Source organism: Condylura cristata, unplaced genomic scaffold, assembly GCF_000260355.1.
Source record: "Condylura cristata isolate star-nosed mole 26May11 unplaced genomic scaffold, ConCri1.0 scaffold00034, whole genome shotgun sequence".
Classification (NCBI taxonomy): domain Eukaryota; kingdom Metazoa; phylum Chordata; class Mammalia; order Eulipotyphla; family Talpidae; genus Condylura; species Condylura cristata.
Genome location: NW_004567135.1, coordinates 12,593,770 through 12,608,395, shown reverse-complemented (window position 1 = coordinate 12,608,395; position 14,626 = coordinate 12,593,770). Strand labels below are relative to the sequence as shown.

The following is a 14,626-nucleotide window of genomic DNA, read 5'->3' as shown; positions in this document are numbered from 1 at the left end:
GAGCCCATGATTATTAGATCCTCACATCCTCTATATCATGCAACTCAACCATCTCATTCACGTCCATTTTTCATGGTGATTCCATTATTGCTCCTCAGCTTCCGGTTCATTCCTTCCATCTCTGAAATTCAGTGTCACACCACAAATCCCCTATGGTGCCCACAGCCCAGGGGTGGTCCCGGCCCAACGTCAGAGAACAGTGATGGCTAATTCACAACAGAGACTTACCCCTCAGCTCTGCCCTCCTGGCATTTTCCAGAAAGAACCACTGGGCCATGCCTCACTGGAGTGGCAACCCAGAAAACCCCTCAAAGCTGTAGAACAAAAGCCTCCATGCCCCTTTCAGACCCAGGTTTACATTGGTGGCCACCATTTCTCAACATCTGGATTCTATTTCCACTCTAAAAGTCACCCAGTCGGAACTGCTTAAACCCATGATTAGACCAGTGGTGTGATCAAGGGGGCTTGGGGAAAAGCCCCTCCCTGCTGTGCAGGAGGGGTGGGTCAGTGTGGGGTGATACAAAAAGAAGAGTCAACCTGAGCTGAAGGGATCAGCTCAACAAAGAACAGCAAAAAATACTTTTAAGTAACTTGATATTTGTTATTTCAGTAAAAGCATCAAGGACAACATGAAAACTTTTGGGGGGTTTCTTAAGATAAATTTGGATCAGTATTGCTTTTAGTTTGAATTGCATCAGGGGAAATATCCTATTTTTTGATACTTAGAACATTCAAAAATTTTACCCAGTTCTGGTCCAGGGAGTGGAGGATGAGATTATATTGGATTGAGGTTGAGGATATGGATTAAATGTCATCCAGGGCCCCAAAATATCCTCTGTCTACCCAAATCCAAACATCTGGCATGTGGGAGCTTGGGACATGTATAATGGGAGCAGACACCACAGTTGGAAAACTAACCTGGCAACCCAGGGCACCCCTGAAAACAACAGCAGAGAAAGGTAGCCTCTACACCTATTACAGCTCTCTACCAACTGGGTGAATGTCAATTCATCTCTCCAACTGGGGTGTGTAACTATAAGACCTCACTGATCAACACAGGCTGCTATTCTTGGTTGCCCTCAGTAACCTGATGTACAGTCACTCCACTGGATTTTTTAAATCCAGAGTGACAGTTTCTCTAGTCTTCCACTTCCATCCCTCCGCCTTCCATTTCTACCTGGCCTTCCTTGGACTTGAAACTCTCCCCTGAATCCTTTCCAAGAGGATGCACCATCTTCCTCATAGAATGAGTTCTAGCTCACATGAAATGTTATCATTCACCTGGAACACACTGGAGCATGAAAGCAGAGCAATGCCAGTCATCGTTCTGCTGTCAGCTGCCCAGATGCCAAGAAGTGACTATCAATGATTATTGTACACCATTCAACATGGGAGATCCAGAGTGATTATATTTTATCACAATACAAGCAACTTGTCAAAGACTTAACCCAGAGTCCTACCCTTAGCAGAAGCTCCACCAGTACATCTCATCTGGAGAGGATGATGAAGCTGGTATAGATGTCCAGTGACTTGGGAGCCCAGAGGTCTAATTCTACAGTGCACATAAGAAGTCAGACAAAGAGTTAATTCAGTCCAGAGAGGCTTACTAAGTCCCTGCCATATTTCTGGGTACTGAGATGGACGGGAAGGTCACGTGTCAATCGCTGCCCTCCAGGAAGTATCTGAGCTGGGGTAGGAGGGAGGAAGGCGAACCACCAGCTGCAGTGGGGACAGAATGTGTTTATGAGCAGAGCACCAAAGAAGGGGGGAAACTCTGAAGGAGGGACTAAGTTTGACACTTTGAGAAGAAAATATTTGAGCCATGCATTGGAGATGAAAAGGATTTCAGCAGATCAAATACAAGTCAAGCATTGTAGCCAAGAGAAGGACATTTCCATGGGTGGCAATGGGGACCATGACATGCAGCGTGTCTACAGAGTACAGGTGTCTTTGAGGATAGATAATATAAAGAAAGGAACACAGCTAAAGGAAGACTTAGCATCACATTGTGGAGGGAGGAGTTTGAAAGTCAGGCAAAGGGACTGGAATTATTCTGTTTACAAATCCTGGAATGAACCGCTGATTGGGTCGTCCTCTGAGAGACTAATTTGGAAGTCACTGTAGGGTGGACTGGAGGCAGACAGTGCAAGGAGAGCAGACAGACAGTGGGGAGCTGCCTTTGGCATCACGGATGCCACTTTCAACACTCATTTCCAAATGATGTGGAAGGTATCGGTGACTTCACTGCAACCAAAGAAGAAATATCGATGACAGAATAATAACATGCACACTGCAGAGAAAGCACACTAGATGAATGGAGCGCAAGCAACCATCCAGTGTCCAACCTGGAGAGTCCATGAGAAATATTCCCCTGCAATCAGAAGCCACGTCCACTTGAGCACAACTGGAATCAGTTGCCTCCATTTTCCAGGTGAAATTATTTAAAAATGCAAACTGTTGCAGTAATAGGAAGTTTAGCAACAGGAAGCAAGCATGCAGACATCTTCAGTATGGTTTCTGTAAGTCAGCAGGTCTACTTGAGAGGTACCCATTCAGCAGGCCAGCTGTTTGCACCGAATGAGCAAAACTGCTGTATGAATCTTCAGTTCCATTAGTCCAGTCATTAGAAATTCACATAAAAATGACATTGCAATAGAGTCACATATATTATAAGCACTCCAAGCACAGGACATGTGCTGGAACACAATTATAGGGGCACCCCAAAGCAACAACAAGCCAAAACTTCCTGAAAATTGCTTTCAGATGTTTCCAGAGACCGAACACCATTACATTGAGAACTTTAAAAAAAGGCAAAGTTCATTTTTTTAATGTGAAACCGGAGGTTGATGACTACTGGAGCACACCAGGCATGATAGGTCACAGGAGCTGAGCGATGGAGCCCACGGCTGGATGGACGGAGCTCCAGCCAGCTCCCCACTTGGTGAGAAGACTCGACACAGTTCAAGGGGCAGAGAGGCAAGGGATGACTCTGGCAACTGAGAGGAGGGTCTGGGGATGCGGGCAAGACATATCACTAAGCACTAAATTTCTGTTCTCCCTCTTCCCTGCCACTTCTGAAGCCCCCTCCCAAGAATCCCGGCTCGGCTAACTCTTGGGTTTAGCGCCAACTCAAGACCTTGAAGTTCGATCCTTTTTCTCATTGACCTTTCTAGAGCTGGTTTGGGTTGATTTTTGGTCTGGTGTTGGTCCTTACCTGTGTCTCCTCATGCACAGGTGGGGATAATCTGCCCCGTGTGAGCCAATGAAGGTCCTGGGGCAGATTCAGTCTCCTCTGTCCTGTCACACTCCCCAGGACTCACGGACCCATGTTAGCACATTCGAGATTCCTGAGGGAGTCTGAATGACTTCTGTTGGAGCTGGATGTCACCCCTGAGAGAGGGCATGGAGAACTCAAAGACGGGCAGAAGCCCCGCAAACCCCCTCTCCAGCTCCTACACTTGTTCCTGCCTCTAATGTCTCCCCAAAGAGAGCTCCAGCACAGAGGGAAAGGATCCCATGTCCACCATTGGGCAGGCTGACTGTCACCCCACTGTCCTCTCCTTCAGTCCTTCAGTGCCTGGCAAACCCCAAAAGCAAAGGAGGGTCCCAGCCAAGCTCACCTTCAAGAGTAAGTGCAGGTTTCACTCGCAATGTCCAGAAGACTTGCTCTATACACGGTCCAGCTTCCCACCAGCCTGCCCTCTTTACCCCTCACCCGCCACTTCCTCTGCTTATTTCTGCTCCTGTAGTAAACCATGAGGTCTCCAGGGACTTCTTGTGCTCCCCTATTTTGAATAAATGGACGAGTAGAAGAGGGAAGAAAGGAAAATACTAAGTACACTGGATTATAAATGTCATCATTTTCTCCCCTGGACCGTGAGAAGCTTGACCATCATCACAACACTGTATCTCCATTGCTCCTGTGGCTGACATTTGCAATGAGTGTGAGTTAAGCTGAGTAAGATCAGATCAGAGGACACAGATCGATCGCAGCCTCACAGGCCTGACTGGGTGCTGATGACCCTATGTGGCAGAAGCTGCCTGGGGAGGTGGGGGAAGCACCTGCCCCGGTGGCAATAACCAGGCAGAGGGAGCAGGAAAAGAGAGAGCCCACCTGGGCCCACCCTTCCAGGGCTCGTTTGCATTAGGTGGGGGTAGGATCTGGCTGGTCACCCCATCTCTCGTGTATAAAGTGAGGGGGACTGGCCCTCCCTGGTGGCGCAGCGGGTTAAAGCACAGCACTGAGAAGCTAAAGCCACTTCTGCATGAGTTTGATCCCCGCCTGCCCCGGAGGTGACCACATGGTGTGGCAGACCTCTCCTGACCCACCCGCTGCTCCCCTCAGCAGTGTACTTCCTCGATCAGCCTGTTTTGCTCCCCGCTCTGTCTCTGGTGAATCCTATCACCCTCCACATCTGTGGCCTGTACTCCAGTTCTGTATGAATAAATAAATAAATCTTTAAAAAAAAATAAAATTAAGTGAGGGGGACAGACCAGATCACAGCTCCTTCCAAAACCAGCTCCAGAAATGAGAAATAGAATTGTACTCCAAGGACTTGAGATGGCGCTAAGTCCGACAGTTAGCTGAGCCAGGATTCTTGGGAGAGGGCTTCAGAGTGGCAGGAAAGCAGGAGAACAGAAATTTAGTGCTAAAAACACAATATGGGTGTGAGATCTGACAGCGGAACGTAAACACTAATTAAAAGGGAAGGTAACAAGCATCCTCAGCGTCTGGAGGTCGTGGTGGTGGTAGCTGATTCACCCCACTCCTCCCCTCCCTGTGCTACACACACAACTGAATGGCGCACAGCAGGCCCTCTGTGCTGGGACACCCTCCAGCCCAGCCCTCTCCACCTGCAGCAAAGAACCCGGCAGAGAGGGGCAGGCACCTGCATCCTCAGAGCTCCCCGGGCGGTTTCTGTCCAGGAAAAGACAAAGGGCCTAAAGCCGTTCTGTGGCAAAGTGGGTGCATTTGCACCCAGAGCGCAGGAAAACTCACTGCCATATGGGCAGAAATTCCAGTTGGGCATTTTCTTCCTTCTCACTAGAAATACAGCACTAGCCCCGCAGTTACCTAGAAAAATCTCATGTTCTCGAGGAGGTAGGAGTAAGCTACATTTCTTGAAAAGGACTTTTCTAGGCTAAGATCTCTCTTCCCCAAGCCAGGTTGGCATTTCCAAGAAAGGTCAAGTGCGAGGGCGTAAAATCACAGGGAGAGCCCAGACCAGGGGCTCACAGGTGAGGCTGACCCCGTCCTTCCATGACGGCGTGACAAGGCAGGGCCCAGGCTCACACATGGGCTGGGTCTCACATTTATTTCTAAATGATCATTTCAAATGGTTATGCACACACACACCTACAATAATAACATCAGATGCTCCCTGTGGTGCAACTGGTTAAAAGCGCAGCTCTGTAAAGCAATCCACAGCCACTGCAGCACGAGTTCGATCCCCGGCCAGGGAGCTGACCCACAGGGCGCTGCAGACCTCTCCTGATCCCCCCTGCTGCTCCCCTCAGCAGTGCATTTCAGTGGATCTGCCTGTTCTGCTCCCCACTGTGTCTCTGGTGAGTCCTCCCATCCACCACACCTCTGGCCTGTACCCTAGTTCTTAAATGCATAAATAAATAAATCTTTAAAAAAAAAACTTCAATTTTTCTTTTGCATCCATAAAGCCTAAAATATTTACTCTCTAGCCCTTTTCAGAGCTTTTGCCAGCCCCCTGCCATAAACAAATCACTGACCTGTCATTGGCGGACACAGAACTCCCACAGTGGTGGGTCCAGGAAAGCAGCACCCCCTTAACGCTCTTGTCCACTCCCCAGCGATGGAGAGGGGACGGGGCAGCTAATCTGCCCGTTGTTCCCACGCCCCTCGGCCTGAATGTCCTCCTCTCTGCTCCAGAAGTTTTACAGCTCGACCCCTCCTCTCACATCCCCACCCTTGCTCCATAACCCCTCATTCTGGAACTGCTTCCACAGTGCTTAAGCACACATGGACTTGCATGATACACTTGACTGACACAGATTGCGCCCCAGGGACACAGCTCTTGGAAGGCAGGGTCACATCCTGATGCATGTCCAGTATCCCCAAGCACACCAAGGCGGCTGGGCCCAGAGTAGCTGTTAAACAGATACAAGCTGCTCTGTCCACATCCAGAGAAGAGCCTTGAACTTGAGCCAGGGTCACACTCCTGATACACAGCCTGCCCGTGCTAGAGACTTGGGGCCGGGGGCCCCAGCACCCAGGGAAGCCCTTTGCTTCCAAGCCTGGAGGTGCCCATATCATTCACACTAGAATAACTCAAGACCGGGCTCCCCAGAAAGATTTCTCCAGGGCTGGTGTTTTATGACACCAAGGAGAGTCCTGGCAGGAGCTGGGCTTTTAAGGAATACAGACCTATTCCCCCTAAACCTGTCGTTGCTCAGGGTCCGATGAAGCTAGGAGCAAGAGGAGGAAAAGGCAAATCAGGAAGGAGACTCCAGGTGCTTTGCAGTGGGACACTGCCCTTGCACAGACGCAAGTGAGCCAGTTGTCCCCCTGCATCCTGTCCCAGCCCAAGCTGGCCAGCGACTCTCTGCTGGGAAGCCCAGAGGCAACATCTGGATGAAAAGTTTGACTGAGGCCCCTGGGTCTAACCTCCTGGGGAAGGTAAAACCTGTGGGAAGGTGGGGGAGGACTGAGAGGGGGTCTTTGCCTGGGGCAGCCTGGAGAAGAGACTTGACATTCAGGTTCTGTCCCTGCGAAGCAGTGAAAAGGCACTGAGTGGAGTCTCTTCCCCGAGTCACCGCCACAGCCAGAGAGAAGCAAATTCTTCAGCGCCCAGAGGGTGCCCTTCCCAGGGTGCTCCAGGGTAGGTAGCTGCAGCTACCTGCTACTGGCTTGGGTCTCTCTGGAACCCCCTTGTTCCCCTTTGCATATCTGCTCTGGGGTTTCCCCTTCTTCCAAACAAAGCAGGAAAGCTCACTCCCTTCCTCTGTACCCACCTACAAGTTAAAGATGCTGTCTGTTCTGTTCGGACTCACCATGTGTTAGGTACCTGGATACAAATCAGGCCCGGCATTGCCCTCTCTCTGTTGCTTAAGTCTAAAGGAGTGGTGTTCTGGATGGAGGTGGCAGCTTCTCCTTGGTCTCCAAGGAAGCTCTGGGGGTCACCCATCCCCAACCACAAGGCATGTGCTAATCACCATTAGTGTCAATGCCATAGAGGGCCTGGAAGTGAGACTGTGGGGTGAGCTTTGGCAAGGTGCCCCGTTTTTCAGCAGGGTGTAAAGTATAAATAAATAACGTGGCTCTGCTCTTCTTCCTTTGCTCAGGCATGTGACAAGAAACAACAGAGCTGCGGGCACCGTCTTTCTGTTTCCTCCTCAGATCTGCTGACTGGAAATGACTGGGCTGGCCCAGACTCTGGTTTCTATTGTGTCAGTGTCTTATTTAAATCTACAATTCCCAGACAGCTATTTCGCAAATCCTCCCTCACCCCAGAGACCCGGTGCACCCTTGGGACCAGCTCCTGGTGGATTGGTGGGGGGTAGGGAGGACTGTGGACAGCCAGCCCACCCCCACCGTGGAAGGATGTACAACAACCAGTCTTTGAATCATTCAGCAGAAAAAGCAACAGCAGGTGTCCAGAACCCATGTGGAGAACTAGTAAACCCAGAGGGAAAGTGCAGGCGGGGGAGGGAGGAAGGGGGGAGCCTTTGCCACCTGGATGCTTTGCCACAAACCACTCCATGACAAGGAGAAGGCTTCGGTCTGAGTATCAGGATATCAGGATGACACAGAGCAAGGTCACCATCTGCAGACCCTTTAATGTGAACAGCAAATCCTCCCATGTGGCCTCTCCCTACCTGGGCTCTCCCCGAAATCCCCCACCCCCCAGGAAGTGGAATGGAGTCTGCAGTCAGGAGCTGATCCCCCCACAGCTCCAGGACTTCCCCCCAGGGCTTACTTTGGTCAGCAGGTTTCATGTCTGTGAGAACCAGACTTGTTGCTCAGTCATGGAGAAAGCCAGGTTAAGTGGGGTCAGAGTGCAGACCAAGAGGCCTTCTGAGACCCAGACAAGGGTACCCTTGGTGTTTTACAGCGTTCACACTGAATATGGACTGTGATGCTGGGTCCTGCTCCGCAACCCCAGATGGCGCGTGGAGGTGTGTCTGTGCCCTGCACAGCCTCACACAACACAGTTCACCAGGGAGGACTCATCCAAAAGGTGTGGATCAGATCCTTCGCTATCTAAATTTTCTCTCCTAGTCAAGGTGATGTTCGTACTGACGCCAAAACCAGCATTCATCAAGTGATCAACTATTTTTTAAATTTTCAAAAATTACTCTAGCTGCAGAAAACTTAACTCTTGCCTCAACCAAATAACATTTTATTGCCTGCGATAAAAACAAAGGGAATGAACGATCAAAAGCCCTTCCTTCAACAGCAGCAAAATGCGCTTTGAAGAAAGTTACAAGAATTGTTTAAGGCGCACAGAAAGAGTCAGGCTTGCTTTCTTCTAGAAGATTCCTTGCCCTAGATACAAAGCACTGATAACCATATCCCAGAAGAGAGAGGCTTGCAGACACAGGAACCAGAACAGTCCTACTAAGGTCTCTGGTTCTAATATAAGTATCACAGAAAAACATCACAACCACTCTCTCTTATAAATACAACATATGTCTTGAGTATATCCAAAATATCTCCATCTGAACTACAGTACAAAATCCACTCACCAGCCATAAAAATAGTATTTCCCCCTATACACAAAAAAGAATAATATGTAAAGCAAATTTGGAACACATGGGTGGGGGGGGGTTACAAAATCTCTTGGGACCTGGGCTATTTAAAGTCATTTTTGTTTGGGTTATCCCTCTGCGGGGGTATAGGAAACTGGCTACAAATACATCCATCTCACAGTGCTCACCATTTCAACAGCTCCTGCGTCATGGAATGTGATACTTTTTAAAAATAGGCGACCCTTGGTGTAATGGAAAGAAGAGGGAAATGGGGAGCAAAGGAGGGAGGGAGAGAGGGAAGGGAAGGAAGAAGAGGGGCAGCCCTAGGTTTCAGGGCGGGCTGAATACTCGGTGGCATAAAGTAGATGTCCAGGTTCAGGAGACCGCTGCTGTCTCCACCTACTGCGGCTGTCTGTCCAGATGCCTCCTCACAAATCCGTTTCCCTGCTCGTGTCCAGGCAGAGGGCATACAGGGACCTCCCAAAGTCCACATTGCTCTTGGCCTTGAGATTACACTTCTCCAGGGGGCGACTGCCCCGTCGGGCTCCCTCCACATTCTCCAGGGACCCCCCAGCCTTGCCAAGCGAGGCCTTGCTCCAGCTGGCCTTCCGCTGGCCTCCGCTGTCCGACCCTGGCCCCTGGTTCTGACCGGCCTGCTCCTCCTCTTTGAGGGCTGCCTGTTCCTCGTGGTCCGTCTCCCGGTGGTAGAAGTAGTTGAAGTTGGACACGATGACCGGCACCGGCAGGGCGATGGTGAGGACCCCGGCGATGGCACACAGCGAGCCCACGATCTTGCCCCCGACGGTGATGGGCCGCATGTCCCCGTAGCCCACGGTGGTCATGGTGACCACAGCCCACCAGAAGGCATCCGGGATGCTGGAGAAGTGGGTCTCCTGGTTGTCGGTCTCCGCGAAGTAGACGGCGCTGGAGAAGAGGATGACGCCGATGAAGAGGAAGAAGATGAGCAGGCCCAGCTCCCGCATGGACGCCTGCAAGGTCTTGCCCAGGATCTGCAGCCCCTTGGAGTGGCGCGAGAGCTTGAAGATGCGGAACACGCGGACCAGGCGGATCACTCTGAGGATGGCCAGCGACATGGCCTGCTGCCCGTTCTGGCCACCCCCGCCACCGCCTGGCTGTTGTTCTGCCAGCTCGGTGCCCAGGGTGATGAAGTAGGGGAAGACGGCCACCACATCGATGATGTTCATGATGTTCCGAGAGAATTCAGCCTTGCTGGGGCAGGCGAAGAAGCGCACAAGCAGCTCAAAGGTGAACCAAATGACACACGTGGTCTCCACAATGAAGAAAGGATCGGCCAGGGTCCTGGGCAGAGGTGCGACCGTGGGGCCAGAGGGGGGCGCCATCGCCAGGCTGCCGTTGGCGCCCAGGCCGGGCCCAGGCGGCGGCTGCGGCGCGGGCGGATGGCGGAGCAGTTCGCGCTCATCCCTGAACTCGGGCAGGGTCTCCAAGCAGAAGGTGATGATGGAGATGAGAATGACCAAGACCGAGACGATGGCGACGGCTCGCGCGGACCCGGAGCTTTCAGGGTATTCAAAGATAAGCCACACCTGGCGCTGGAATTCACTGCGGGGCAGGGGCTTCTCCTCTTCCTTGATGAAGCCCTCGTCCTCCCGGAAGCGCTCCATGGCCTCCTCTCCCAGCTGGTAGAAGCGGATCTCGTCGGCAAAGACGTCCAGGGAGACGTTGACGGGCCTCCGCAGCCGGCCCCCCGACTGGTAGTAGTAGAGGATGCCGTCGAAGCTGGGCCGGTTGCGGTCGAAGAAGTACTCGTTCCTCAGGGGGTCGAAGTAGCGCAGGCGCTTGGCGGGGTCCCCCAAGAGGGTGTTGGGGAACTGTGCCAGGGTGCCCAGCTGCGTCTCGAAGCGCAGCCCCGAGATGTTGATGAGGACGCGCTGGTGGTGAAGGGTCCCCGCGCCCATCGCCCGCTCTGCCACCATGCCCAGGGCTGGGTCGCCTTCTCCGTCTTGGTCTTCCGGGGGCAGCCTTCCAGGCTGCCGAGGCTCCGGGGGGAGCGGTGGCAAAGGGCGCCCTCTAGGATCCGCGCCCCTCTGCGGGTCGCGCCCCCTGGGCTCCCGCAGTCTGGGCCCATCCTGGAGCCCCGCCGCCGTCGGCGTCGGGGGACCGTGGAGCTCTCCCGCTACTGTAGCCCGTTCACAGCCTCCTGCCCGGGCCTCACCTCCTCCTTTGACGGTCATGGTAACGCCGTTCTCCAGTGGCACCGGGGAGATCTCCATGGCCAGGGGGCAGGGGACATACTGCGCCTGGGAACTGCTCCGGCGCGCCCCCACTCACACCCCTCTGGGCGCCTCGCCTCGGACCCTGCTCCCTCGGTCCTCTGGTCCCACCACGGGAAGCGCGGAGGTTGCAAGGTTGCAGGCGCGATCCCCTCGCTTGGTCCTGACGTCAAGAAGCCGCTGCCCTGCTCTCTGCCTTTCCTCGGCTCTGGCAGCCCGTTACCAAGCAGCCAGAAGCCTCCTTCCAGCAGATGCAACCTTCAGCCGCCCCTCTCTGGCTGTTGCGTCGCAGCGCGGGGCCTCCACCCGCAGGCTCCCCGCCCCCCCCCCACTTTCCCTCCCCTCCCCTCCTCCACCTCCGCCCCTCCTACGGGATTGTGGCAGCGGGTGTCTCCCGGGAGGGCGCAGCTGGGGCCCAGGACTAGGGGAGGGAGGGGGGCTTAGAAGGGCTCAGCCCGGAGGAGGGAGGGCGGGCGGGAGGGAGAGAGTGGGGAGCATGGAGGAACAGGTTGTGCCGGGAGCGCTGACTCTCCCGGGGCAACCAGTTGAGAATAGCTCTGAATTTCAGGTCACCTGGGAGCCCGCTGAAAGCGAGTGGACTCACAGGCAAAGAATTGCCTCGACCTGCGGCTTTGAGCTGAGTTGGAGTTTGAGCTCTTGTTTTGCATTTCCTCTCTGGAGAAAGGTCTTGGGGGAGAATTAAGAATTACCGGCGGGAGGGGGCGTGCAGGAGCTACCAAGCCTGGAATTTTATGAATGCCTGTGCCAGCCTTCCTACAAACCCACCACAAGGTAACTGGCAGAAGCCTTGCAGTGACCAGTGCCCCTGCCCTTGCTTGGAGGGGCCTTTGGGGGGAAGACCCTGCATTCCAGTCTGGATAGCGTGGTCAGCAAAGCTGGACCCAGTGGGCAGTGGAGCCTGGCTCTGTGGTCTCCTAACCCAGGGAAGCCCAGCCCCTCAGTTCTGCACAAGTTCCTTTGCAAAACCATTCACAAAGGGAGGGGAGATAAAGAGCTGTCAAAAGTGGCTCCTGCAGAGTTAGCTAGTGTGGCAGGCAGGTCTGCGTAGGAGGTGGTACTGGGTGCTTTAGGAGAGGGAGACCGGGAGGTTGTGGGATCCCCGGGGCTGGAGCATTGCCGGGAGTAGAATAACAATAATACTTACGTATGATGCTCCAGGCCTTACAGATATTCTCAGTGCCATACAAATATTAACTACAGCAACCTATTTTGTAAGTGCTGCAATTATTCCCATCTTATAGATGAAGAAAATGACTGGCTACTTGGCCAACATCATGCAGGTATAACACCGTGAAGATGCTGGGCTTCCAACCCAAGCCAGCAGAGTCTAAGTCCTGGTTCAATCAAATTAGTAACCACCCCGCCCCCCCCATACACGTTTGTCCCCACCCCACCCCCCACATCTGGCAGAAAGGCTTGAGGTAGGAGAATGGCTGAGATGACAGAGAAGACTTCTGGGTCAGATCCCCCCTTCCGCTCCCCCCTCATCCTCCCTCCCCAGGTTCCAGCAACTCTGTAGTCAAGGGCAATGTCTTCCGAGGCAGGTCTGACAGTTGCAGACGCAGTCTGCAGGTGCACGTTGGTTTGAGTGACCGTGAAGCTGCTGTATTTTCGAATGTCTGCTTGATTGTCTATTTTTGTTGTTGTTTGGGGTTGACGCATATGGGTGTCAGAGCCTCTCCTGTGGCCCACATACCCCAGTATACTGGAATGCACATATGTGTTTAAACAGCAGGGCATGGGCATACAAGCTTGGTGAGGGTTGGCGAAATAGATGGGCCTGTGTTGTTTGTTTTTCAAAAATTGTATTACATATGAGAAGAGTGTACTTGAACTTGATGTGTGTAAATGTTTCATTGTGTGTGACTGCGTGTGGCTGGCTGCCTTACAGATGCGCTTGAGTGAGGAAGGGCAGGTGGGGAGACATCCCTGCAACCCCCAACCCGTGGCCTGCAGGGACCCCCTCCCCCAGACCCTTGCCCTGCCCGCTTCATCTCCTCTGGGTTCTTGTTCTTCTTCTCTGTCTCTGACGCTGCCACGCTGGACCGGGCTGGCCCATGGGCGTCCAGGAGCTGAGCTTGTGCAGGGTGTGCTCAGAGACCTGTGGCCCCCTTCTCTTGTTTACTGACTCCCAAATCTTGTTAATGCAGGGGTGCAGTACTGATTCACACAACTCTCCCTGTGCTCTTTAAGGAAAAGACTTCTGCGGACCTGTCTTCCAGGCCCCCTGAGAGTCTGTTCCCTGAAGAATCAACGTGCAACATAAACAGTTCAGTCAGACCTCCTTTAAGAGGTTATTGTCTTAATCTGCTGTCCACACGTTTCCCAGCTCTCCTAGGTTTCTTGCAAAGTGACCTGAAGCATAGCATATCCCCCTTAAAGCAAGAGCTTGCTTCTCAGCTTCAGGTGTGCAGGTAGCTGACAGGCTCCAGCTGTGAGCACCCTCCGCCCCTTCATGCAGAGATCCAGGCTTAGGGCAGCTCTCTGCCAGTGACTGAGCACAGCAGGGTTGCAGGGACCCGCCTGCTTCCACTGGGCAGAACTCTGCTGCAGGGCACACTTTGACCTGCACCTCCCGTTGTGTGGGCCAGAACTTTGTAAGCTCTGCCTTGCGGGGAGGCCGTCCCTCGCCACCCCTTCTTCTCCCATTCCTCCCCATTACCGCCTGAGATAGTAATCAGACATTCCAGGTCTCAGGTCAATATCAAACCTGAAGTAAAAATTTCTTTTATCGGATCCTCCCTGGTGGTGCAACAGGTTAAAGCACAGTGCTACGAAGCTATCACAGCCACTGCGGTGTGAGTTCGTTCCCCAGGTGGGGAGCAGACCCACATGGCAGAGAGGACCTCTCCTGTCCTGCCCACTGCTCCCCCACGCAGTGTATTTCAGTCCATCTGCCTGTTCAGCTCCCCACTCTGTCTCTGGTGAATCCTCTCACCCCCGGGCCTGTACCCCAGTTCTATATGCATCAATAAATAATCTTTTAAAAAAAAACTTCTTTTATCTTTCTTTTATTGCCTTCCAATAAATCTCTTGCATGCCTAACTCCATTTCACTGTCTGCTCCAGAGAGGACACAGCTCAAATCCCAAACTAAAACCTGCTTTGGCACCTAGGAGCCACATCAGTGCTTATGTGCACGCCACTTGAGGTTTTGCTGCAACGCAGGCCCTGCTGGGCAGGGCTCTGGCTGCATTTCAAGCCAACTTCCAGTGAGGCTGTTGCAAGAACACACTTTGCCTGGCAACTCAGACAACCGCCAAATGATGTCTTACAGCACCTCTGTTAGGTCCCCCAGTCTGAGACAGCCAGAACTGGCCTTGTAAAAGGTATGCAGATCAGGGAGAAACAAATATCATTAGAGAAAGGAACTGAAGAGAAGGAGAGCTGGGCAAGAAAGGAAAGGAGAGGGGAAGAGGAGGGCAAGAAAGAATTCTAAATATCGGCCCTCCCTGGTGGCGCAGCGGGTTAAAGCACAGCACTGAGAAGATAAAGCCACTTCAGCATGAGTTCGATCCCTGCCCCGGAGGTGACCACCTGGCGCAGCAGACCTCTCCTGCCTGCTGCTCCCCTCAGCAGTGTACTTCGTCCATCTGCCTGTTCTGCTCCCCACTCTGTCTCTGGTGAAGCCTC

The 14,626-nt window shown here is 53.0% G+C and overlaps 1 protein-coding gene across 1 annotated transcript; it reads right to left on the bottom strand.

Annotated features, from left to right (window-relative positions):
• Window positions 1-9,092: 9,092 nt before the first annotated feature.
• Window positions 9,093-10,973, bottom strand: KCNA5 (potassium channel, voltage gated shaker related subfamily A, member 5). The gene has a single exon (XM_004692863.2). It carries the CDS (start codon window positions 10,971-10,973, stop codon window positions 9,150-9,152), a length of 1,824 nt encoding a protein of 607 aa, XP_004692920.1. The 3' UTR covers window positions 9,093-9,149.
• Window positions 10,974-14,626: the final 3,653 nt, after the last annotated feature.

Coding starts and splice junctions, on each gene's coding strand:
- KCNA5 (XM_004692863.2), bottom strand. CDS start 10,973: ATGGAGATCTCCCCGGTGCCACTGGAGAACGGCGTTACCATGACCGTC.